We start from the raw sequence: 24,284 nt of genomic DNA on the forward strand, positions 1-24,284 counted from the left end.
GAAGCCTTTCAGAGAGTGATGAACATTTCTGCTTTTATATTTGTGTTTCTTCAGCCCAGAGCTCTGTTCCATGTCCACACAAGTATGTAAAGAAGGTTCAGGCAGTGCAAAGGAAAATGTTTAACTCTGGTATGTCCACTGAGGAACACCCTCCTCTTCTGCATCCATCTGGAGCAGCCTTCATGTCAAAATGTTCACCACAACATCGGCAGTAAATCTAGTTTAAAATCAAATCTCAAACTAATTAAACACTGTGTTGAAGCAAAGCCAACAAAACTGACACGAGTGACTTATTTTAATCATTTATTATCATCAGGGTAATTCCAATGCATATAAAAGCATTTTTAAAATATACAGAGATAACAGACATTGATTAGCAACATAATCAATAAATAAAAAATTACGACTATAAACAACATGTTTCAAGTTTGGTGCCGTTAATATATAAACACTTTTTCTGTGGAATGGTCGCAGAGAAAGGAGGTCTGGTGATGAACGGCCAGCAGCATGTTTGAAATACCGATCTGCCGTCCTTTAAAGTCGTCAGGGACGGAGCAGTGCGATCAGGTCCACCACAAAGCAGCCGGCTGCAGGTTAGACAGTTCCAGCTGGATTCTGCTTTTCAGCCAAAGCAAAAAAGAAAGCAAAGAAGATGTGTGAAAGTCACGGAAAGTAGTTGAAATCGGGGGAGTTGCAGAGTCCCGTCAGTCCTCCGACAGCAGCCTGTGGAAGTGATCCTTCCTCTTCTTCAGCACCTCCTGAAAATCCTCCTGAAAAAACACAGCAGGAGATATTCAGAGCCGACCATGAAAGTGGGGGAGGAAAGACGGCAGGCAGATGCTGCTGCAGATAACCAGCGGCTCTCTTCACAGCTGACTGGCTGGAAAATTTTAAAAGTCCACCGTCTCCTCTGATCACGACCAAGAAATGCAAATACAGACGTATCTGCTGCGCTCAAAGAGAGTGAAGCTCCAGGGACTAAAGATTTTACAATTTAATAGATCGACAAAAGTGCTTTTATTTTGTTTGGATACTTGAGTTCATTTTTGGGATGCGCTGATATGGATTTTCATTTCCATCCTCATATTGACCATAAGTCTGATGTCAGCACATTGTTAGCTAATTGAATAATCAAAAGATAATTAACTATTTTGACACTTAAATAATCCGTAGGTATTTATTCAGATGCAAAAAAAGTTAAATATTGAGTGACTACAGCTTTTCAAATATCATAATTTTAGAACTTGCCATACATGATACTAAAACTGGAGAAAAAAAAAAAAAAGTCCATCATAATATCCCACAACACAAAACGGGTCCAGGACACCAAAATATTCCATTTACTATAATGTGAGACCAATAGTCACATATTTTAAAAGCAGGAGCAAAACCCCTATTTGAAAAAGAGCAACAAGTAGCTGTTTAACTGATGCCAATGAACGGTCTATCAGTAGATGAACATTTTCAATCAATAGACTGATTATTGCATCCATCATGACATAATGTAACTTCTAGTGAGTTCTATATCGATACAATTACAAACATATTTAGTGTGTAATGAGGAACAGTCGTATTGTTGTGGATGTCTGATCTGTAACAAAGTAATCATCCAGCACACTAGACCCGACCACCTCAGCACATTTTACTTTAATAATTACATAATGTCACTTATATCTGTCATTTATAGGTTTTTGCAAGCTTGTAACCTGGTGCCACCTTTTTAGAAATGATTCTTGAACCTGTAGGAACAGATTTTGTGGCCACTCGACGGATGCAGAATCAAAGTGTTAACGGCAAACTGACATACGGTCACATCTGAACATGACGTGATGAACTTGTCGACACATCCAGCAACGAAGGAGCAACTTTATCCTTCATTTGGACTCGTATCTGTGAAAACCTCACCAAAATAATTCACTCTTTTAAATCTGTTTTTAGCCTCTACTACACCCCGAGGGAAATATGTGGAGCTGCTAAATGCTCCACTGTGTTCACCAGCTTGTGTCTGTCTGCTGTTTGGTGCTTAATAGTGAGCTTTTAGATGTGTTTTTTAAAAATATATCTGCCTGCTGGGGCTGAAAATGATGGTAAACAGAAATGCTGAAAAGTTAAACAATGAGCCGAAATTCAACATAAAACGGTAAAGCTGAGAGCTGCTGCAGATTAAGGAGATAATTCTCTACAGCTTCATCGCTGAGTAAATCCATTCACATGGCGATCTGATGCAGCATTAGCACAGCAGCTATTTTAGCAGCTTTAAGATGGATTTTGAAAAAATATTCAAGCCTGAAAATAGGATTTACTGCACATATGATGTGATGGCGTATAGAAATTCATTTCATCCAGAAAAGCATTTTCAAAATAAACGTCTGAGGAACACAGAGGATGTGAGCAGACTTACAGCTGCCGACAGTTTCTCCATGTAGGGGATGAGCTTCTGCAGTTCTCTGTCGCCCGTCTGACCGGACCAGCTCTTAATGGGAAGAGTGTTCATCAGCTGCAAGACACCAAGAGCATCAATCAGGCCTTCTGCAGGAATCAGACAGTCAATTCTAATGCCATACTGTAAAAAATGTAATGCCACGACCGTGACTCAACAAATTACACAAGTTTGTTTGTAAAAGATGATTTTATATGAAAACTGTCCCTACATTTCACCATTTCTGAATCCAGAAACCACCGCTGACTACCCACAGGCTGCAGTTATTCTCTGAAATCCACGATTTCTTGCCATTTTGCTGGAATTTGCATTTTCCAGCTCTCCTCCACCTGCCGGTCACTTCGAAAACATGCAGTTTTAGGCAATTGTACCCGACTGGCCGGAACAATTATCACAATGTTTAGGCATGTTTACGCAGATTATGTATGATTAGATTATTGCTGTCAAATTTTGAGAATCAAATTTAATGATTTTTAATGCCATTTAAGGCCATAATTTTCACAAAATAAACTTGATGACCATTAATGCTTTTTGATGCCCTGCAGAAACCCTGTGAATGAACGGTGTGTCTTTACATTGTGCAAATGCAGACATTCTGTATAAACCATTACATCAATGAAAAAAAAAAAGCTTTAAATTATGTAAAAGTTCATGTTTCTACATGCGTCTTGGCAGTAGCGATATCTTCTCATGACTGTGCAGAGAGATTGTTTGGAATCTAGCAAAAATCAGAATCATGACAACAGGTTACTGTGCGAGTGTGAAATTAAAAATAAAAAGGTGCTTTGTGCCAAACAGAAACAAATTTCCTTGTTTTGTTTTTCACTGAAGTGTTCACATACTGTTTACAAAGGCACACTGCCAGGAGAGGCAAGCTAGTCAAGTTTTGGCATCGTTTGAAAGGTGAAGTCATGCCGTTTCATTTGAAATGCTCCACACCTCACTGCAATAAATACCTGGAGAGCAAATCAGCCGAGAAGGCATGTGAACTTGGATGCACAGAGCGTCAGTCAGGTTTTGAGGGTTAACACCGCAGCCATAAAACAAGAGTAGAGGAACTGATCTCATAACAAAATACATATATATATATATATCCCAGAGTAGCTGAGATTAGTGAAGTTTTTATTAAATGCTACAAAAGACCAACATCTTTTGTGACCCATTTTTCAGTTTACGTCTTCGGGAAGAAAAAACTGGATTTTGGACTGAGTTCCATCAGTGGGGAAGTCAGAAAGTACTGAGAGATGCAGTACTTTGATGCTGACCATTCTAACTGAATTTGCTACTAATTTAGAATTTACAAAATGTCTTCAGCGGTGAAAATGACAGAGCTCTAGATTTGAAACCTCTCTGCAGTGCTTACGTGGTACGGATATGTGTGGGGTGCGTTGTCCAGAACCACCGTCTTGCGGAGATCCCTCCCGAGGATGCTGAGGTCTTTGATGTAGTGGCCGAGAACGCAGGCACAGTCGTCCTGATACAGCCGATGTCTGCGAGGGAAACCAACAAAATGCCACCTGGAAAACTCATTTCTACTGCCGTCACCATATGACAGAAATACAGCATTAGATGGAAACACCGAGAGCAGCCACTAACAGGCCATACTACAGCTCTGAGCAGAGGTCAGTCTGCTGGTGACAAACAGGTCAGTAGCAGACCGATGTTCACTGGCTGAGTGTGATAAACCCGACACACTGCACGTCTGTGCGCTCAAGCAAGACGTTTATCAAACACAAGTGGCGCAGTTCTCTTGAAGACATACCGAAACAGTTTTTTCTGCGGGTCCAGGACGTCCAGTATCTTCTCAGCGTATTCCTTCTTTGCACACGTATAAACAAACAGCTGGAACAAAACAGAGACAGCAGCTGGAACAGATTCCACACGGAGCAGGACTCAACGGGCAACACAACAACATGAAAACCACATGTAGTTTACTTCTTTATACTAAATTTGTGTAGAATAAAGAGGGACAAAAGAGGAAAGTATGCTGGTTCACCTGAATAAAACAAATCCTTAAGTCTGTGAGTTCAAAGAAGCAGATTGTATATCTTCTGATAACTTAGAACAAAAGCTCCAACAGAGTAAAATTTAACTTTCAGATAGCATTTACCTAAAAAAAATTAACTTTGCCAATAAACACATTTACTCAGGAGCGTACCTCATAGTTTTTTGCCATGGCCTGCAGAAACTCCTTCACGTGTGGTCGTAGGATCATGTATACCTGTGGAGAGCAGGAGGAATGAAAGAATAAATGGATAGCACAATACATCATTTCACCGTTTTAGCTGTTTTTATAAAAAATTATAATTGCTGTATTTCACCATTTGCTGTCAGTTTATACATTAAAAAAACTGAAAATCATCTGTAGTTGTCTGCAGCAAACATAAATCAGTTTATTTTAAGCTGATTTCATGAACTAGTAACCAAGAAACCAAATAAATGAGAACACGGTGCAGCAAAGATGATCAACAGCAACAACGTCCCACCAGGGTTCTGTGATGTGCATAGTTCTGGTTTCTATTGTTTTTTTGGCCTCACAAACTGGAGAGAACAAACTCAAGTGTTTCTTTCATTGTCCTTTCATCATATGCAGTTATTTGCCCAGCCTTGTGTACTACAGCTTACAGTCAGTGGTAAATGCATTCAAACAATATGAAATTTCCTCACACTGAACAGAAATATCATAGGCTGTATAAAAGAAGTGGACTGAGAACTCGAGGACGCTAGGGACGTCCATATGGTAGCAACTTGGTAATCATAAGGTAGCAGTGCCCCACAGTAAGTGTTTATTTTCCTCTAAAAGACACTGTAGTTTACCAAATGAACACCACACTGCATTGAAGGGAACTTGAAACGTGTGACTGAGACTAGAAACTCATCAGGAAAGCGTGCACTGAAGTAATAAATCAGGTAAGAAGTGAGCTCATCTTTGCCCCCTGCTGGTCATCAGAAAGAATGCAGGTTTAAGGCACTTCTGCATTGGCCTCACTTGTCTTTAAGGACATTTATTTGACACGAGAGTCAACAGCTCAGAGTCTTTTCTTATTGACATTATGCAGCATCCGAATGCTTTGTTACAGCAAGAATGAGGAGCAATTAGACATTTTCGAATATCTTAATTTCTGAAAAGAAAAAAGTGCCACAAATGTTGGAAATCGTGACTCATAAAAAGTGGCATTAACTTTGTGTACGGTTACAGCACAGCGAGTGGTCACCTTGTACTGATGGTCCTGGAAAGCCGTGTTGAAGGTGTGCTCTGCCTCGTCAATAACGTTTAGAGAGCTGAACATCAGCGTCTCCTCCTGGAAGGACACAGATCAGTCAACATCAGTGTATTTTAGTATAAACATAAGACTGCATCCTGGCTATGGGGGCACAGTCTCTGCTTTAAATAATCACACTGAAGCCACACAGACAAAACAACTACACGTCCATCATATTACCAAGATGCTATTGAAAAATAATACAAGACTGCCTCTTGATCAAAACACCCAAAGTTTATCTAACCTCATAAATTCACACCAGTTAATACAAATTATTCCATCTAAACCACTACATTAACATTTATTTTACAGTTGAAATCTTGTATAATCTGAGCCGTAAATAAAGCCCCTCACTCTCCTGTTCAACAGAGAAAACTATTTTATGACTATATACTCTGGATCCAGCAGCAGTAAATGGAACACACACATCTGGACTGTATGTGGTTAAAAGCAGACTTTGAAATGGGACAATACTGGAAATGAGAACACAGACTGAGAAATGGCTGTGGAGAGATATGCTCGGCCACAACTGGAGTGGATTACAGTTGCTGCTGACTCATTTCAGGCTCCCCACTGCCACTGCTACATTCCTACAGTCTTGTTGTTTGAGTCACAGAGGATGACACTCACCAGATCAACCACCAGTGTGGCCTCGGGAGTGCTCCTGGTCTTGGGCGGAATATCTCTGAGACGGGGTCGGGAATGTTGGGACTGTGACGGTATGTTTTTGATGAAGGTAAATCTGAAAACAAAAATACTGCTCTGTAACAGAAAGAACCACTAACAAAAAAAACAAACAAACAAAAACAGTATGCAGAAAATAAAGTGTTTGCCACTCAAACTTACACCCATGATTTTCTATAAACTGCTGTGGTTTTTCTTATTAGTAACAAAATATTGTAATGAAATCGATATATTTGTGTGGCTGCACCACAAAGCAGTTAAACTTCAGGGACCCAAATGACCAGCAGTGACCCTGATCCAAAAAATTGTACAAACTGAGGCCGGTTGAAGTAAAGCCTATAATAAGCTGTGTTTCTATTCCTGATCACAGTTTGTGTGGTGCCTTAGCTCGGTTGGTTTATAAGTGCTGGAATGTGTAAAGTTTTAACAAAATACTTGACTTTCATCTGCAAAGCTCGTCTGAAATGATATCCATGTACTGGACTGTGCCTTCAAGTTATTCTTACCTTAATATGAAAATAATGTTATGAACAATGTAGAAACAAAAATATTGGGGGATTATATGTGTAAAATAAATAAATACATTTTTATTAATCATTTTCCCTCATCCTCCAGTGATGGTGTTACAGTAACAGGAGACACTATAACATGTGGCTCAAACCGTTTTACTTACGGATTGAAGACATCGTCGTCCTCGTCTCCAGACAGAAGGTCAATGGAGCCATAACCAAACACACCTTGTTCCGGGCTCATTAATACATTGCTCCCAGTTTCTGCACACTTTAAATCTAGGGGGGAAATAAACGCACAGTAAGCAACACAAATCTGAGCATCAGGACTGTGCATATTTAAACAGAGTGTAGCTGTATGTGTATTTGTTCATGGGACTGGAACACCAGTATTGGATATGTACTCATTAAATCTACTGATACATCTGCACCAGATCATGACAACATAGCATAAACCTCTCAGTCGCTGAGCAGGTAGTCAGAGGACAAGCAATGTCAGCAATTTGCAAATAGTTTAGGATAAATATTCAAAAAAAAAGGAGGGGGAAAGCAGACTGTAAATTCTGCTCTTTTACATTGTCAAGCAGAGAAATGAAATATTACTCCTTTGATCAAACGTCTGAGTCAAGGAGTTTTCTAATGCTAGCATCAGGAAACAGCAAGAACAACCAACTTTGCAGCAAACGCCACTATTAGGTAACAACAAAAGATAACAGGAGCTAACTGATGAAATCTGAGAACACCAGTTCTCAGATGACCACAGGCTGCAGGCTACCAGCCAGATGGCACATTGCTACTTGTGTCAAAGACAAAAAAAACACCACATCTAATTGTTTCTAAATCTGAAACCTCACATGAACTTTACAGGCCCAAAAATCCATGATCAACTCAGAATTTCCTCAGACAAACACTGTAATTTGGTAACTGCATGCAAATCCAAGCCACAGCAAAGATCCAAAACGCTACTCTCTCAAACTTCAAAATATTTCAGATGCTTGTTCCTTTGCTGATTTCTAAACAGCAAATGTGACATGACAGGTCTACTGTGGTACGAATGTCAAATTAGTTCAATTGACTGTAATGATGATGATAAACAAAAACAACCCACACACAAGAAAGAAAAGCAAGCATCAGAGGGATGACTTGGTATCTCCCAAAGTGTGTGATAAATGAGTTACAGCATTGAGTCAGCAACACATAAAAGCTTGAAGATATATTCTTCTTTTTTAGGGCCATGTATTCATAAATCCAGATGATGAACTCCTGCAGTAACAGTAGTGGTACTCACTCTCTTTGCTGGGTGTGAGGAAACGTACGATGGGCGAGTAGATGTTTCTGGCTGTGGCATTATGAGGAGACACCGGGTCAATCTCTGACAGTATGCGGTCACGGTGCATGATGGGCCTGACTGGAGTTTTAAAGGCCAGATCTAGAGAAGCAGAAGACAATCAGTCACATAACAAAACAGTAACAAGAGCAGGGAACACTTTGAGGATTTCAGTGTCTGGAAAGCAATCTTGTAAAATACACAAAAACCTCCTGGGAGTATTAATCACTAAGATTTTGTTGTACCCGTTTCTCGGTCCTCAACAGGGAAAGCCCTCTTCCTCGCCCGGCCACGTGGTGGCGATCGCCTCGTCATTGTGGGAACCTCATCTTCTGAGTCATTATCCACGGTCTGTTCAACCTACAGTTAAAAGAGGATTTTAAAAAAAAGGTATATTTAGTGCTGTAGGTCAACCTGTGATGTTTTATAAAGGTCAGATCTCATTTACAGCTGAGAATAGCTAATATAAACCAACGTCATAATGCTCTCAAGTGGGGTTCTTGCTAGGCATCATCTTTACACGAAGAAAGAACTAATAAAGTAGTGCTTTGGTGGTTAGGAACACCAAAGCCTGATGTGTTCACGTGATCATAATGTGTACAGTTGAGAATTAAACTTATCAACTTTCATCCATCGAGCTCTAATCTAAATATTAAAACCAATCAAGTGGAGGAGTTCTTTAATCAGTAACAGATTGATTAAAAAGGAGACTGTATTGTCAAACTGGAGAGGAGCTTTTAATACCAAAGAGAACAGTCATGTTATACCACATTATGACAACCAATACACATTAGAGCTACTAACAGTTGGCGTTTTAAGAAAAAAAAACGCACAAAAAACAAGTAGCTTCAGAAATTCTAAGGCAGGACTTAAACAAGCTGATGAAAGTACAACAGAATTTACTACATCTTGAAGAGGTCTTGTATTCAGTATAGTAATGCCCAGTAAAGACGGACTATTTCACTGCAAACGTGGGCAGGTATCAGATAGATACTATCTATCTATCCATCCATCCATCCATCCATCATAGTGAGCAGTCAACAGTAACTGTCTAAAATCCGTCTAAGTGAAGTAAATCTAAGAAGCTAGCCTACAGTTTTAAAGCATTTATTCACTGCCTGGTTAAGTGTTTTTGAACACCTGAGCAATTTAAACAGACATGTAGAGAACAAGATTGTTTTTTAAAAATGCAAATACGACAATAAACAGAAAAGGCTAAATTGCGGCAAACTGGAACATTTTACAGTTGATGGAAAAGCTGAACAAAATAACTTGTACTACCAAAAGATACTGTAATGTGCATCAGTGTAAAACAGCAGGGTACGGTGGTGCAGTGGTTAACAGTTGCCTCACTACAAGATGATCTGTGGTTTGAACCTGCTGGTCAGCTGGGGTCTTTCAGCATACGGTCTGCATGTTCTCCCTTTGCCTGCATGGGTTTTCTCCCACAGTGCAAAGACATGCATGAAAGGTTAAGTGGTGATTCTAAATTGGACAAAGGGGTTAATCTGAACATGTGTCTCTTTGCATTAGCCCTGTGATTGACTGGATACTGCCCAAGGGGTATCTCACCTCTCAACAAATGCCGAAAGAATAATTTGTGTACAGTTAATGGATGGATGGGTGAAACCAGTGTAAGATAACATTGTACATTGCCATTTTTTTTTTACTCATGACAGTTTCAGTTCAGTGCATAACAGGGCAATAAAATCTATGTCTTAGTCCTGTATTATATCGTCTATATTTTTTGCATTTTACATGATTTTTCCTTTAATATGGAACCATCACTCCAAAAGACATCATCTACATGTGAGATATAAACAAAAACAGAAAGTCTACATTGCAGGCGTGAGGAGTATATATAGTCTGCATGCATGTGTCCCTGTGACCTACTTTACTGGGACCCTCTCTCACATGCTACTGGGCTGTTTAATCCTCTGCTGTTCCATCAATCCTCCAGCCCCAGACACCACGTCACTACTGGGGTGAAGCCCCGGCAGAGCATCCCCAGGTCGCCGCACAGACTTATAGTAGTTTTGCAACCAATGATAGCTGTAAGCCTGTACGGCGGCTAAGTCTCAGATAGGTGTTTACTTGTCCCAAATGATGCTTCTCCTCTAAAACTGAGAGTGGTTTTACAAAGTTTGCCAAAAGGTGACACTTTCACTCTTTGTTTACTTGTAATTCCTGTCATTAAACTTTATCCAATAGACTATAAAGTACACCAATGTCAAATTACCTTACAAGGGTTAGGAAAAACAAACACCTAGATTAACGTTACTAACTACTAATAAAAATACTGCAACAAACTACTCCACATAGAGGAGTTGGTTTTTCAATAGAACATTGTTTTATACTGAAATATACTAGCATTTTCTAACATTTTAAATATTCCAACAAGAAAATAGTCAATATGAAATCAGTACCAGAAATAATGTGAGCTGGAGAGACTACATAGATCTGAAACTCCCCTTCAGTCGGTTAGACCTAAAGAAGCCTCTTGGATGAGAGATAAAATGTCTTAAAGACGCTAAAAGAGAAGTCCAGTTGGTTTTTACTGAAGCTACTAGGATTACAATGACCTGGACGACTGACAATCCACACAGATGTAACGAAAACAAAGGTTAGCCTAAGCTACATCTACAACCATTCATAAATCAAACAACAAAAAATAAATAAACAAAAGACTTTGTCCAACCTTATTTATGGTAATGTGAGAAACACCTCGTACGGAGCATATTCCAAAAGCCCCACTAACTACAGCCTCCAAAAAGACCCTGAAGTGGACTCAGCAGCTCTGTAAAAGAGCGTCAACAAAAGATGACCTTAATGATCTCAACCAGAGGAGAAAGTATAGCAGGACTGGACCCAATAAACTATCAACCGTGTCTCCAAACATTAAACTTGCTAACCGGTAACTTAGTTAAATACACCCGGAGGAAATTCGAGTAGCTACCTGTGTAGAACAGGAGAGAAAGGCCACCTACCGTCCAGCTTCAACACAATACCAGCTAACTTTAGCTGCACCTTCGGCTGTTTTGTTGTGAGCCAGTTAGCTGACTAGCTAAACAACGTCCGGCTAACTAGCCTAGCATCGGAACACCGACACGGTAACTCACAGTAGCGGCTCTCTTCATCAGCACAACGACAAAGTTACCACTCACATTTACGAGGCTACAGACAAAAACAAGGCAGTAAAAACTGTTTGTTACCCTGGTTGGAGGCGGACTTTCGGGCACCGACTCCGACAGGCGCGTTCGTTTCGGTGTGTCTTTGTTGGGCCGTCGGCGAATAGTCCTCGGCGTCTCGGAACAAGGGGTCAGGGTTTTTTGAGACCTGAGTCTCATTTTTCTTTCTCATATAGGACTAATAAACATCTAAGCTAAACTACTCCGTTGCGATGAAGGTGGTCGTCCAGGCCTGGATCCGACGGCTTACTTTTCTTCTCCCCTCCCCAACAGAGCAGCAGAGACTGGGTGTAAGCTCCGCCCCGCCCATCGCTGTGTCTTCTCGAATCACCGAGTGAGTTTAAATCTACCCGGGAGCGATAGGTTAACTGCAGCGGACACTCTCATTGGGCGGTGCTTCGACAAATCCAGCTCCAACGTGAGAAGCCGGTCACGTTGCACAGTTGCAGTGAATGGGTTTTATACTGAATGGCAGAGAAGCAACATCTGGATTTGGATTATTTAAGACTAAAGGCTGTAATAGGGGAGTTAAGGAGGAAAATGCATATAAAAAAACCTCATACTTTATAAGCCCATTTTGTAAGTGCATGCTACATAAGGCATACAATTCACAATAATGCTTATAAACACATTTTACCTGCATTTAAAATTGTATTTAAATGGAGACACTACGATGTAAAACTCTCAAAGGAATTTAGTCAAATCAGGTAATCTTTTCTACTTTTTATTTTCAGATCACTTTAGTGTGTAACTGGTCGTAAAACATCCCCAGAGCATAATACTACCACCATTCTGCTTAATGGGGGTGGTAGTATTATGTTCTGCGGATATTTTGCTACCAGAGCATAATATTACCACCACCATGCTTTATGATAGGTTTGGTGTTCTTGGGGTTAACAGCCTCATCTTCTCTCCTCCAAACATATTTCTGGTCATTGTTGCCAAATAGCTCAAAGATGTAAGACACACTTGACTGTGGACCCTGACACTTCTGTTGCAACAGCTTGTAATTAACCCTCGTGTCGTCCTGCGGGTCAAAATTGACCCATTTTAAAGTTTTAAAATGTGGGGGAAAAAATATATATTTTCATCGTGAAACTTCTGATGTCCACATTTTCAACATTTTTGGGAAATCTTTCAACATTTTTTGGTGGAAAAAAAGAAATGTTAAAAATGTTTCTTAAGAACATTCACACAAAAAATCAACCAAAATCCAGCGAATTTCGCTGGATTTTTGTGTGAATGTTGTTAAAGAAAATATTAGCAGTTTTACTGATATATATGTTATCACTATAGATATTTTTAGGGATTTTTTGGAAGATTTTTACTATTTTTTGAAAATATTTACTAGAATTTTCTTGAGAAATTTAGGGTTTTTTTAAAACAAAACTTTCAAGGAAAACTTTTAAGGAATTACTGGAATTTTCTTCCTGAAAGTTTTGCAAATTTTCAGAAATTTGGGTATTTTTTTTGCTGAATTTTTGGACTTTTTTCAGACAAGGAAACAATATTTTTGGTGCTTGTAAATTAAGACAACACGAGGGTTAATTACACACCTGCTTTTTGGTGATTCTTGGTTGATGCTTAACCATCCTGACCAATGGTCTGTCAGCAGCAGGTGACAGTTCATGTTTTCTTTCTGGTGAAATTATTTCATTTCTGGTTAAGTGAACTTACAATTTAAAATTTTCTTATCATTTGAGGCATTTTGATTTAAAAATGAGTGAATTTAATCATTAGCTTAGAGTTTACTCAGCCTGTTAAATTAAGCATATAGCATATAAGCGGATTTCCCATGATGCGTGATGATGAAATTCCCCAGAGACTCTTGTTTTTTTGTCATTTGAGAAAACAGACATGATGAAACTTGCAGTGTGTCTTTGTTTAATTAGATTAGGGATGTTTCCTTTCAATGTATCTTATTGATGCCAAGAGTAGCCTTGCAGATTTTCTTGTTACAGATTCTGGTAAAAATAAAAATAGCTTCAACAGCTAAGGCTGTAGGTTGTCATAGTTTTATTCAGAAGGAACTCGTTAATCTAAAACAAAAAAACAAAAATCAAATGCAAAAGTTACAAATTTCTGTCTATTTTTTCTGTCACTAATTGATTTAACTTAACATTTTAAGCTTATTGAACTTTTCCAAGGTCAGTTAGTTAAACCTAGCTCATGTAAAATTTTGGTCTTTCAATAGATTTATTACAGGCCTCTTGGAAATATGACACGATTTTCTAGGTCAAAAATATACATACAGTAATGCTAATCATTGGATAAACATCCTTTTATTTGAATTAGGTGCTTTTAGTAGCCGTCCACTAACTTCTGGTTGTATCTTTGACTACTCCTCTTGACAGAATTGGTGCACTTCACATAAATCCGTTGGCTTTCTGAAACAGATCTGTTTCTTCAGCACAGTCCACAGATTCTTGATGGGATTTAGGGAGCCCACATTAAACCCTTAATTGTAGCCTGATTTGGCCATTTCTTTACCATTTTTGATGCGTGTTTGGGGTCATTGTCTTGTTTTAACAAGATTTGAAAGAAACCGATCTTTCAGCTGATGATTTTAGGTTTATCTGAAGAACGTAGAGGTAATTGTCCTTCTTCATTATTCCATTTACTTTGTGTAAAACTCCAGTTCCACTAGCATAAAACACACTTGACTGTGAACCCCGACCTTTGTTCCAGTCATTTCTAATTCATTACAGACCTGCTTTTGGCAATTCTCGGTTGACTCTTGACCATCCTGACCGACTGTTTCTCAGCAGCAGGTGATGGTTTGCATTTTCTTTCTGATCATGGCAGTAATAGAACTGTTTTATACACTTCATGCTTACAAACACTGGTTTGCACAGACGATTTTATAATCTGTAGCTGCTTTGAAATGGCTCCAGGTGACTTTCTTGACTCGTTCAAGTCAAGGATTTGATTTGTCAGACCTTTGAAGAGCTCTTCAGACTTTCCCATTGCAGTGTTGAGGTGGTTGAGTCTGATAAGTGTATGAAATAGGCGCTCTTTAAATAGGCTCAGAGGATCAGCAGCTGTAGTCAATCATAATCACTCATGAGGAGTGAAGAGGCCATGCCACGAAGAAAATTTCATTAACACAGCTCTCTATATCATAAAATTGAAAATACCACTTGCTGTATGTATATTTTTGAGCCGGCAGATTTCTTCGTGTTTCCAGAAGCCCTATAATAAATCTATGAAAGGACCAAAATGCACGACTGTTTTGTGTTTCAAAGATTTATGTGTTTCAGTGATTTCATTGTAGCAAATTAAGAGTTATATGCGTCACTGGAAACTTAAGACTGCCACGATACACACAGTCTTTACAATAAATGTAAACTTTTGTTCTGCATTTAGAAAAAGATCTAAAAACAATCACTTGGGTTTGTATAAAATATTCTAGATCTTAGGCTATGAATGACCTAAAGACCTTCAGATTATAGGTGGGTATAAAACTGGAAATGTTGATGAATGTAAGTGCTACTGAAGTGGAGATTTCTCATTCACAGTCTGAGAAAAAAATGTATTGTAAGAACAGCCTTTAGGAGTATGTATTGTAAAAATGCAGCATTTTATAAAATTATAATTGGAAACCATTATTTATGGGTAAACATATAAACTAACGGATATTGCACTGGAATTTCCCCATGTTTTAATTCTGAAAATTTTAGGTTTAAATATTTTAAATGAGGTATTATCTTACACGACCAGTCGAAAGTTTGGGCACACCTTCTCTTTCGATGCTTTTTATTTATTTGCATTATTTTCTACATCGTAGATTAACACTGAAGATTATTACTTTTTTGTTTACAACATACTTCCATTTGTATTCTTTTTTTATTTTGATGTCTTCCATATTAATATACAATGTATAAAATAATTAAATAAAAACCACTGAATGAGAAAATGTGTCCAAATCTTTTGACTGGTAGTCTATGTAAACATAAATGTCCAAAAGAGAAAATATATTCAACATGGTTTACTATTAAAAAAGAAAAGCTCAGTCCACAAAAAAATAATTAAAAATAAAGTGTTGTGTAAAGTCTGCTCTCAGTGTTTGTGTCCTGGAGGTTCCAACTTCCACGTCGTATTTGTGTGCAAGTTGAATTTTGAACCAGGATGCGCCTCCAGACTAGTTGTGATAAATGATCCATGTACGGACACTTGAAAAACTTCAGATTTAAAGTAAGCACGGAGAAACTTCTGATCTTCTGCAAATGGATGTGAAAAAGATAGATCCTTAACCTGTACACAGATCTGCACGGTGACGGCTGAACATCTAAGAGCAGTAACAAAAGGCCAGTGCGTAGAGGAGGATTTTAAAGTGGAAGTACTCATAACACAGAATGAAAGATGCTAATACTGATGTTGTAACATGCAAGCAGTGCTTTAATGTGTACTATCAAGCTGGAGCTATTTTTAATTTCTCCTGTTAGCTACTTTAATATATAACAATTTGCTTAATATGTAAAATTTTGATCTAAAAAGTGCTAAAATCCCTCTAAAATATCATCTCTAATAGGTCTCTAAAACTGTTCTTCAAGACAGTTCTTGGATGCCTCAGAATGTTGAGCTACTTCTACCGCACCTGAGTGTTTCCATTTAAAGCTACTTTACACATTTACTCCACTAGGGGGAAACATTGCATTTTGACTCTTACAGACACAGACATTTAGATTTAGACTCATATGGATTAAAAAAACACCATATTTACCAGGTAGGCAAACTATTCTAAGACATATTATTAAATTAATATCATAATAATTAGAATAGAGCACTGAAAGGAGTTCACTGCTTTTACTTTTGATACATTTTACTTCTGAAGTTTTAATAAACCAATATATTTGACATAATTATAGGCATTTCTAGTGTAGCAAAGGATCTGAATACATTGGTTGCCATTAGTATTTTAACAACAGTTAACATTTAGGCCACTAATATACAGTATATAACCCTTTAAACTGGCACAAACACGTTTCTTCCCTTCTTGTGATTATTAACAACCATTAAAAACAAACTTTCTTGGGAAATTGTAATGCAAACCCTTTTGGACATGAGTGCTGCTGGATAGTCGAGTAAGTAAGATAAATCTAAGCCTGAATAGAGAACATAGTAGCTAATCTACAAACATGGAACAATAAAGTAACATCCAAAGCTCTGTTGACATTTAAGAACGGTGATATTTTATTCATTTCAGATTCAAAATAACAATATTCACACAAACACATATTGAGTAAATAGGCAAGAACAGCTGTTCACTCTTCCAAAAAAAGAGAAAAAAACAAAAAGTAAAAACACTTGCATTTCCTGCTGCCACTCCACTGTTGCCATGGTTACTGGGAAACATCCCATTCATCAAAAAAAAGGTAATCATTTATAGAAAAGGGGGAATAAGCACACATTAATAGAGCAGACTGAAAAACTGAAAAAAAAGAGACTTGCCGTACTAACAGTGGTACGAGAAGCAGTACTTGTTGCAGTACTAGTAGTAGTTAGCTGTTGAGCTGGAGGTTCCGTTGTTGGGGCTCAAATAAACTAAACAGCAGAAGTGTTACGAACGTGTAACGACGAGGAGAGAGGAACAGAGACACAGAGAGCCGTCCCAGTGTTCAAAATAAACCTCCTAAACCAGGGTGAAAAGAAACCTGTTCTGTTTTCAGTTCATGTGTAGCCTCAGAAAACAGCGTGGTCATATCTGATCTGGGATGTTAAAGTTGATTTCGGACCCTGGTGCTCGCTCTTTATGCCCTCTTTCCGCTTAAAACTGTAACTTGAGCCCCTCACTGGGTTAAATGCATCAAACTGGAGGTAGAGGTAGATTTTCCTGAGAAGTTGTGAGAGACAAGAGACAGAGCCTTGTTTCCGTTGTGAAGATACTCGAAGACACGTGAAGCTCACACACACACGTCACATGCTTCCCTAAAATAATCACATTATTATCATCATCATCATTGTCGCTGTATTCAGAAACCTGCTCTAGAAGTAATCTCTGTGTGCCGGGGGTTGCTACAGCATGTCCAAAAAAAGCAAAAAAAAAAAAAAAAAAAGGCAAAAAAGGCAAAGAAATAGCAAAAAAATAATATAAACATGATATAAACCATCGCCCTAAAAAGCCTTACTTCAGAAAAAAATCTATGTAATGAATCTTATTAATACAGGTTAATTCATACAATTGTCACAGCAGAAGGCATCGTTATTTATCAATATCATTTTCCCAGTCCACAGTCCACCTAATGGAGGTAAAGTCAGTGGTCAAGTCCAGTCATAAGCACTGAACCCACGTGCACCTTAACCCGTAAATGTTACAGCAAAATGTCCACATCGGCAGCATGTGGGAACAGGTGTTTGTTTTCCATGCAAGCCGCTCTGGACCTGGTAAGATCTCAGCGAGTTATTTTATCTACAGCTCTGGTAGGACAAAAAGCAGCAATATTTCAAGGTAAAACACTTGAAAGATATGATTTGAGTGAGCCAGTCAATCACAAGAGACTCTGAGGGTTTGTGCTGATATGATTATATCGTCAGGAAATTAAACTCCAAGACAAAACCAAATGTACTTAATTAAGAACGCGATGAAAATTAGTCCAGCTAAGCCACTTTTCCAATCTGTACAACAGAATCAAACAAGCAGACTTCTGTAATCAATCCAAACCTTTTGACTGTATTAACACACAACAACATCTTTGACAAAATCAAATTTAAAAAAAAGCCAAATCCCTGTGTGAACATCGTCTGATGTAATGATGAAAACCACCTACAGATGCACAGATGCAGCATTCAGGAAGAAATACTGGTTTTAACCAAAATCTGCTTTGAGTTTCATACCAGCCGCTACAGAGCGAACACAGATACAGTTTAACAGCTACAATACGACTCAAAATTTCAGAGCTCAGCTGCCTCTGATGCTGAGGATGCTTCTTCATCACTGCTACAGAGACACAGGCAAGACAAGATGCTTGAGTATTGAAATAATGCACTGGCTGGGTTGTTTTTCTGAATTACCTCCTAATTTGAATGCCTTGAACTCCTGCCTCTAACAAACAATTCAGGGTCTAGTTCAACTGGGAATTAAAGGCTTTTACAGTCCGACAAGGATACAACTCTGAAAACACTATAAAGACATTGAGGATATGAACACTGAAAAGATGTATTTTCTACTGAAGTAAAGTGAATTTGTGAAGCCTTTAAACCCTTTTGTTTTTCCATTTAGGGAAACTGAACTGATTGTGCATCATAACAACAACTTCCACTGAGGGGAGCTGTTGCCACAGAGGCTAAGTCCTCAACTATATCAACCTCTGTGATTCCCCTTGCTAACTAAAATGAGTATTGACTAAAGGTGACAGACAGAGTTCCGGTAATATCTGATTGTCTATGGTCATCACAATCTCTTTCATATCCAGTGTGAACCAGCATCAACATCTTTTGATGAGGTTTTCCTACATGAACACACCTTTTGACAGGATTCTCTGTTGTGGCTGATGTGCAGAAATCTGCCAAAGCTTTAGTCTTGAGGTAGAAATGTGGCTTGATTGTGGTTAAAGGGATGTCAGAGTGTTTGGAGGTATACAGTGTTGTCTTAACATCTCCTGATTGTCGTGACCACGCGATTAAAAACATGCCAACCTTCCCTGAAAATGCTGCTATGCACAGAGAGACAGAAAGGGTGAAAGAGAGAGAGCTGCAGCACCTCCATTGTTCAAATGAAAATATCTGATGGAAGCAGTCAATAGATATACGATAAACATGGATCCTCTGAAGGGGGCAGGTGCTTGAATGTTGCCTTGGGGGCCAGAAGGTCACAGGGTCAAATCTAAAAAAGCAATGTTTATCCTTTAGATCAGCATTGATTGAATTTAGCTTTCTCCAGGAGCCCTCCCCCCACTTTCAGCCACAGCGTGCCTCTATTTGATTGTCAGCCATTACCAGCGACTGTGACACCTGCTTCTCTTCTGCCTCTTTTCCATCAGAACAGTACAGAGCTGGTTCTGCCTCGGTACCTTTTGAGAACCAGCCAGCATTTTTACAAGTTTGAAAACCGAACGTTGGGCCCTCATTTTCAGTGGGCCAGGAATCACAGAATGATTCTGAAGTTAGTGTTCATGTAGTGTAAATTATGAACCTCAGAGTTACTGTACATTAGGCGACTATTATCAATTCTTATATTGTACAAAATTGAATATTGTCCTCATTGCATTGCATGATTGCAGTCATGTTCTGTGCATCTTTCAGGATGCACAGACGTCATTAGTTCCAATTTTTAAACCAGCAGTTTTGGGTAAAGGTTGGAACTGAGTAAAAATTTGCACTAGCATCGGCACTGTAGTGGAACAGCTGACAGAGAGGCATGAAGAGAAACACTAGTCCGTCTGTGAGCCATTAAACTGAATAATAGAAGCAACAACATCTTTTTCCACCATAATATATGTGGCCAGCTTACAATGACAAAACAAGCTGGAACGAATAGGTCATGAAATGTAAATGAAGTTTCTCTTCCTTGGGTTTTCTTGTTCTGTTTCATAGTGAGGCCTACCATGTACATGTACTCGCTAGTACTGCATGTATAGACCGCTGTTACTCTAGAATAAGCTGCCCTGCAATGGTAATAATTATATATTTGATGAAACAGAGTGAAGATCATCTTACATTAACACAGAAAGTATCAAATCAATTGTACAAGTTTAAGGAAAACAGCATAAATTCACAAGAATGAAAAAATCAAGTAAAAATCAAACTGACTCAGCTTCACTGTGGCTAATTCAAGCTAGCAGGTAAGATAGCGTTAGCTAAAACTAATCTACAAATTGATTTCTGTTTCCTGGAAATGAAAACAAACTATCTTTATGCTTGAAAATCTAATTAATTGAGCTTGTTATACCACATCAGTGATGCAATCGCTAAATCTTAAATGATAATGGAGAGAAGAATGATGCACCAGATAATGTAGAATGAATGCTAACTAGCCTAGCTAGCTAGTAGCAGACTTGTCATCTCTGTAGCCTCTGATTTTAGGGAAATTGTTGTGACTTCATGTGGTTTAGCTAATGCGAAATCAAACATTCAAAGTATATTCAATTAAAGGTGAAATATCAAACTTGCCAATTAGTTCAAATGCATAAACAAGTTGAAGAAAAGCAGCACATTGTATTTGTAGATGTTGCCTTGGCCTTGTGATTGTCCCAATGCAGAGAAAAGCATCAGTATCTAAATATTGGGGTTTTTTTTAGGTTTAGTCTAAGGTCTTTGATTTTAACAAAACTGATTTCATTAGCTGCTTCACATTCAGAATTCAGATTCTTTAAACATTTTGACCTGAGTTTCAACGACTTTTCGCCAAAACTGAGATGACTTAACCAGATGCTATTTCTGCTTCCAGAGCACTTTTGGCAAATAAAAAAAAATGGAACTAAACTTGTGATTTTGCTGTACTACAAAAAGTGAGGCTTTGCAGTTCAGTCCTTTGGGAACTCTCTCACTATTTTACAGAAGTTTAAGTTCAACATTTTGATGATTATTTGCACTGTTACTGGCTATCTGAGAACCAGGAGTACTTTCCAAAGCTGACTAATGTTTGTGTAGCAGCTGGTGGTGACTTCCCACCGAGAGGGGAGTCCAGAATCAAAGCCACGACAGCCATCTGTTGATATTTGACTGGAACAGTAAAAACTGATTAGACGGAGGTACTGCTTGCTCTCTGGTCATCTCACGCTGTGCTAAGGCCTCAGAACAGAACCCACATACAAAGCCTGATTTACTTCCTAACGTCAGTAGGAATGAGGCTGCTTTGTGTAGCGGTGGGGTCGAAGGGGGGGGAGTAACAATCTTTAACAGCCAACAGTCCAGAGAGGTCACAAAGGTTAAAGTTCAAAAAGCTGAATGATTGATCTACTTCAAAATGCACAGACATAACTATGAAGTGACACGGTGTCTGTACAAACGCTAACACACAAGCAAACACTGCTGGAGCTGTGATTACCTCTCAGCTCTCGTTTTATGAAGCCCAAATTAAGCAACAGCTGAATGGTCAGAGGATCACAAGACATTCTCTGTTATATCCTTGATATGTGGCAAGCTCGTCTCAGGGAGACTCCATCCACGTCACAGCACAGGATAAGAAGCACTTGGATCAGAAAAAGCACTAAGTCATGCAAAACACAAAGCTGAAACAAAAAATAAAAACATCTGTGATCTATGATACAAAAAAGAACAAGATATCAGACAGGAGCTGAAATAACTGTCAGGTTTCTTCTGAGGTCCAGATATATTCTCCTGACACCTGATTGTCCATGTGAAAATCTCCAGGATAATAACTGTTTAGTGGACACTCAGCTACTGTGAATTTAAAATCACTTCATTTCTGATTGGGGTTCTTTCATCTACAAATACATGCATGCATCTGAACTTATGACAATCACTCCACAAGAAGGCCAAGTTAAAGTTAAAGATAAAACGGACCTGGAAAAGCATTGCCCTGTCGAGTGCAACAGAAGACTGCGTGATACTGTACAAAGCGATGAGACACCTGAGAACAATCATGAAAACTTGCATTATTCCCGTAAAGTCTGAACCCTGAACAGGAACAGTCGGTTTGGGATAAAAGTCCGGGCATGATGAGGTGTGGGGAGGCAAAACACTCAAGAAACGTTTTACTACCTGCACAACTGACCTTACACCTATTAAACAGCCATTTTGAACACTAAGCTTTACAAACCACCTGCAAGATTGGCATAGATATGTCTTGAACTGGCCTTATGTCAACAAACAGGAGTGGATGTTAGATATAAATGAGCCAGCTGTCTATGGAAGAAAAACCCCAACAGCTACGTAGCCCTGTAATAAGCTACTACCTACGTAGAGTGTAGTAGCGATTAATAATGGACCAAAAGTGTTCAAAAGTGATTAAAAGATCCTTTTTTCAATTTCACAGGAGCATTTGTGGCACTGATATGATGTGTATCTCTTTAAACAACCGGAGCACAGACTTGCACTGGACTTGTTCTTCCACATAGAGATCCAAAATGGCTGCCATGTGAATAAGGTTCTAAGGTTTTACACAAAATGAGGTCACAACGGTACATTGTTATATGCCCTGAAGAAACAACACATACCTTTAAAGCTCTTCTGATTAAAAATAGAGAATATTCATATTTCTTTTTTTCTATAGAATTCTAAATATATAGATTTTGTTTTCCTGCAGAGAGAGGATTGTTAAAGATTTAAATGATAAAACACAATAAAGAGAATAACAATAATGATAATATTGACAATGAAGAGTTAAAATAAAATCTTCGAAAAAATCTCTCCCCTAAAGGATAAAACATCATTGTCAGTCAGTAGCTGTGTTTGTGTGTGTAAACAATGCATTACCCTTCCTAGTTATTACCTTCTCTTTTGTTCTCCAATAATCTGTACATTTATGCAGAAATAAATAATTCACAGGTTGTGCATACGTATTTGTTTAGCATATACTGGCTCTCAGTTGGGATTTTTTTTTTAACTCATTTTGGCGATGAAGAACAAAAGAGGTGAGTTTGTGAGAGAAAACCTGAGATAGTGTACTTCAAGAGAACTGAGTTTCAGTTTGTGTCTTTCGGTGTGGTTTATGGTTCTCCTCGTTTATTTTTTGGCATAGATATTATAGAAAATGAGGTTGCTTTTTGGCTTTACTTAGCGTGGTAATTTAAAAAAAAAAAAGTGAAAAGGCTAGGAGTTTGTTAAGACAACGGGTTGCTGGAGGTTGAGGTAGGTGTGTTCTGCTGCTGCTGTGGAGCGACACGACTGCTGACGGCCTTGTTGGAGACGGACGATGCAGACGCACCAGACGAGACTGACCCTGCTGCTGCCTGAGCAAAAGAACGCCTGGAGAGAAACAGATACGAGAAACATTCATGTTAGAACACAAAACAAGTCTGTTCTATTTAATCATTTTTAACATTTTGAGAGATACACTCATTAGAGGCTTGATGAAAGATTCTGTAAGACTCATGTCTTAGTGTTCAATAGAGAGCAAGAACCAGAAAGACTGGAAACAGCTACTCTGGCTTGGTCAAAGTTTAAAAACATTCCTGATAGCATCAACTGAGGAGTTATAACTACATATTGTTTGTTTAGTCCATATGTAACCAAAGTTGTCGTATATGGCCAAAAAAGGAAACAACCTACCCACATAACACCAATTAAAACCACAAACTATCAACTTTTCATTACCTTGCAAAGTAAACAGAACAAGATACAACACATTAACTAGTGAGCTGATAGAAAGTTTTGTTTTAACTCTCGCCTGTTTCTAGTCTTTATGCCGTGCTAAGCGACTTGCTTCTTATCTCCAGCTCTGTACTGAATACGCAGATCTGAAAATGTTGATCTTGGTATCACAATCCTACAAAGTAAGTGAATACAGTGGTCCCTTGTTTATCTCAGGGGTCGCGTTCCAGAGCCCCCGTGATAGACAAAAATCCGCAAAGTAGTGACCATATTTATTTTATTACTTAGACATATTTTAAGGCTTTGTAAACCCTCCCCACCCACTGCACAACACCGTAAAGCAACACTATGCGAAGCGATCAGACATCTATGTGAAACGGACAGATGCTGAATGCTGCTACAGGACACAGAGGAGACAGATACTACAGCCGCTGAGCCAATCAGAGCCCAGCACTGCACGCTACGCCTTTTATTTCAATTAAATATTCTTTTAACATGTTTTAATCATTACTTCTTATATATTTTTAATATTGCTTTCAGTTTTTTTAGGCTAAAAAATACTCATTTTACTGCAAAAATAATTAAAATCATGTAGCAATCGCAGAGCTGGTAGCTCTGACTGAACTGTTGTGTTGCAATACGCAGATGGAGTTCGGGGTG

General features: G+C 38.6%; 2 protein-coding genes across 2 annotated transcripts in view; both read right to left on the bottom strand.

Annotated features, from left to right (window-relative positions):
- Positions 1–290: 290 nt before the first annotated feature.
- On the bottom strand, positions 291–11,715 carry ctdspl3 (CTD (carboxy-terminal domain, RNA polymerase II, polypeptide A) small phosphatase like 3). Its single transcript, XM_022192543.2, has 11 exons — positions 11,436–11,715; positions 8,469–8,583; positions 8,185–8,325; positions 7,061–7,175; positions 6,334–6,445; positions 5,656–5,742; positions 4,599–4,661; positions 4,203–4,282; positions 3,804–3,930; positions 2,402–2,497; positions 291–770 (listed from the first exon to the last, which is right to left on the bottom strand). The coding sequence occupies exons 1-11, from the start codon at positions 11,568–11,570 to the stop codon at positions 705–707; spliced, it is 1,137 nt and encodes a 378-aa protein (XP_022048235.2). The 5' UTR covers positions 11,571–11,715; the 3' UTR covers positions 291–704.
- Positions 11,716–16,580: 4,865 nt separating this feature from the next.
- The window catches only part of arid3a (AT rich interactive domain 3A (BRIGHT-like)), a 53,495-nt gene continuing 45,791 nt past the window's right edge, over positions 16,581–24,284 (bottom strand). Inside the window, exon 9 of the mRNA XM_051947488.1 lies at positions 16,581–23,279. Within this exon, the coding sequence (XP_051803448.1) occupies positions 23,135–23,279 (145 nt within the window). The 3' untranslated portion in view covers positions 16,581–23,134. The remainder of the gene's footprint in view (positions 23,280–24,284) is intronic.

This window comes from Acanthochromis polyacanthus, chromosome 4 (assembly GCF_021347895.1).
Source record: "Acanthochromis polyacanthus isolate Apoly-LR-REF ecotype Palm Island chromosome 4, KAUST_Apoly_ChrSc, whole genome shotgun sequence".
NCBI lineage: Eukaryota > Metazoa > Chordata > Actinopteri > Pomacentridae > Acanthochromis > Acanthochromis polyacanthus.

Bases quoted from the DNA above. Each gene is read 5' to 3' on its own strand.
- ctdspl3 (XM_022192543.2), bottom strand. From the start codon at position 11,570: ATGAGACTCAGGTCTCAAAAAACCCTGACCCCTTGTTCCGAGACGCCG. The intron at 8,326-8,468 runs GTACAACAAAAT...CTGCTTCTCTAG, and splicing joins TGTTGAGGACCGAGAAACGG to ATCTGGCCTTTAAAACTCCA. The intron at 4,283-4,598 runs GTACGCTCCTGA...GTTTTGTTCCAG, and splicing joins CCATGGCAAAAAACTATGAG to CTGTTTGTTTATACGTGTGC.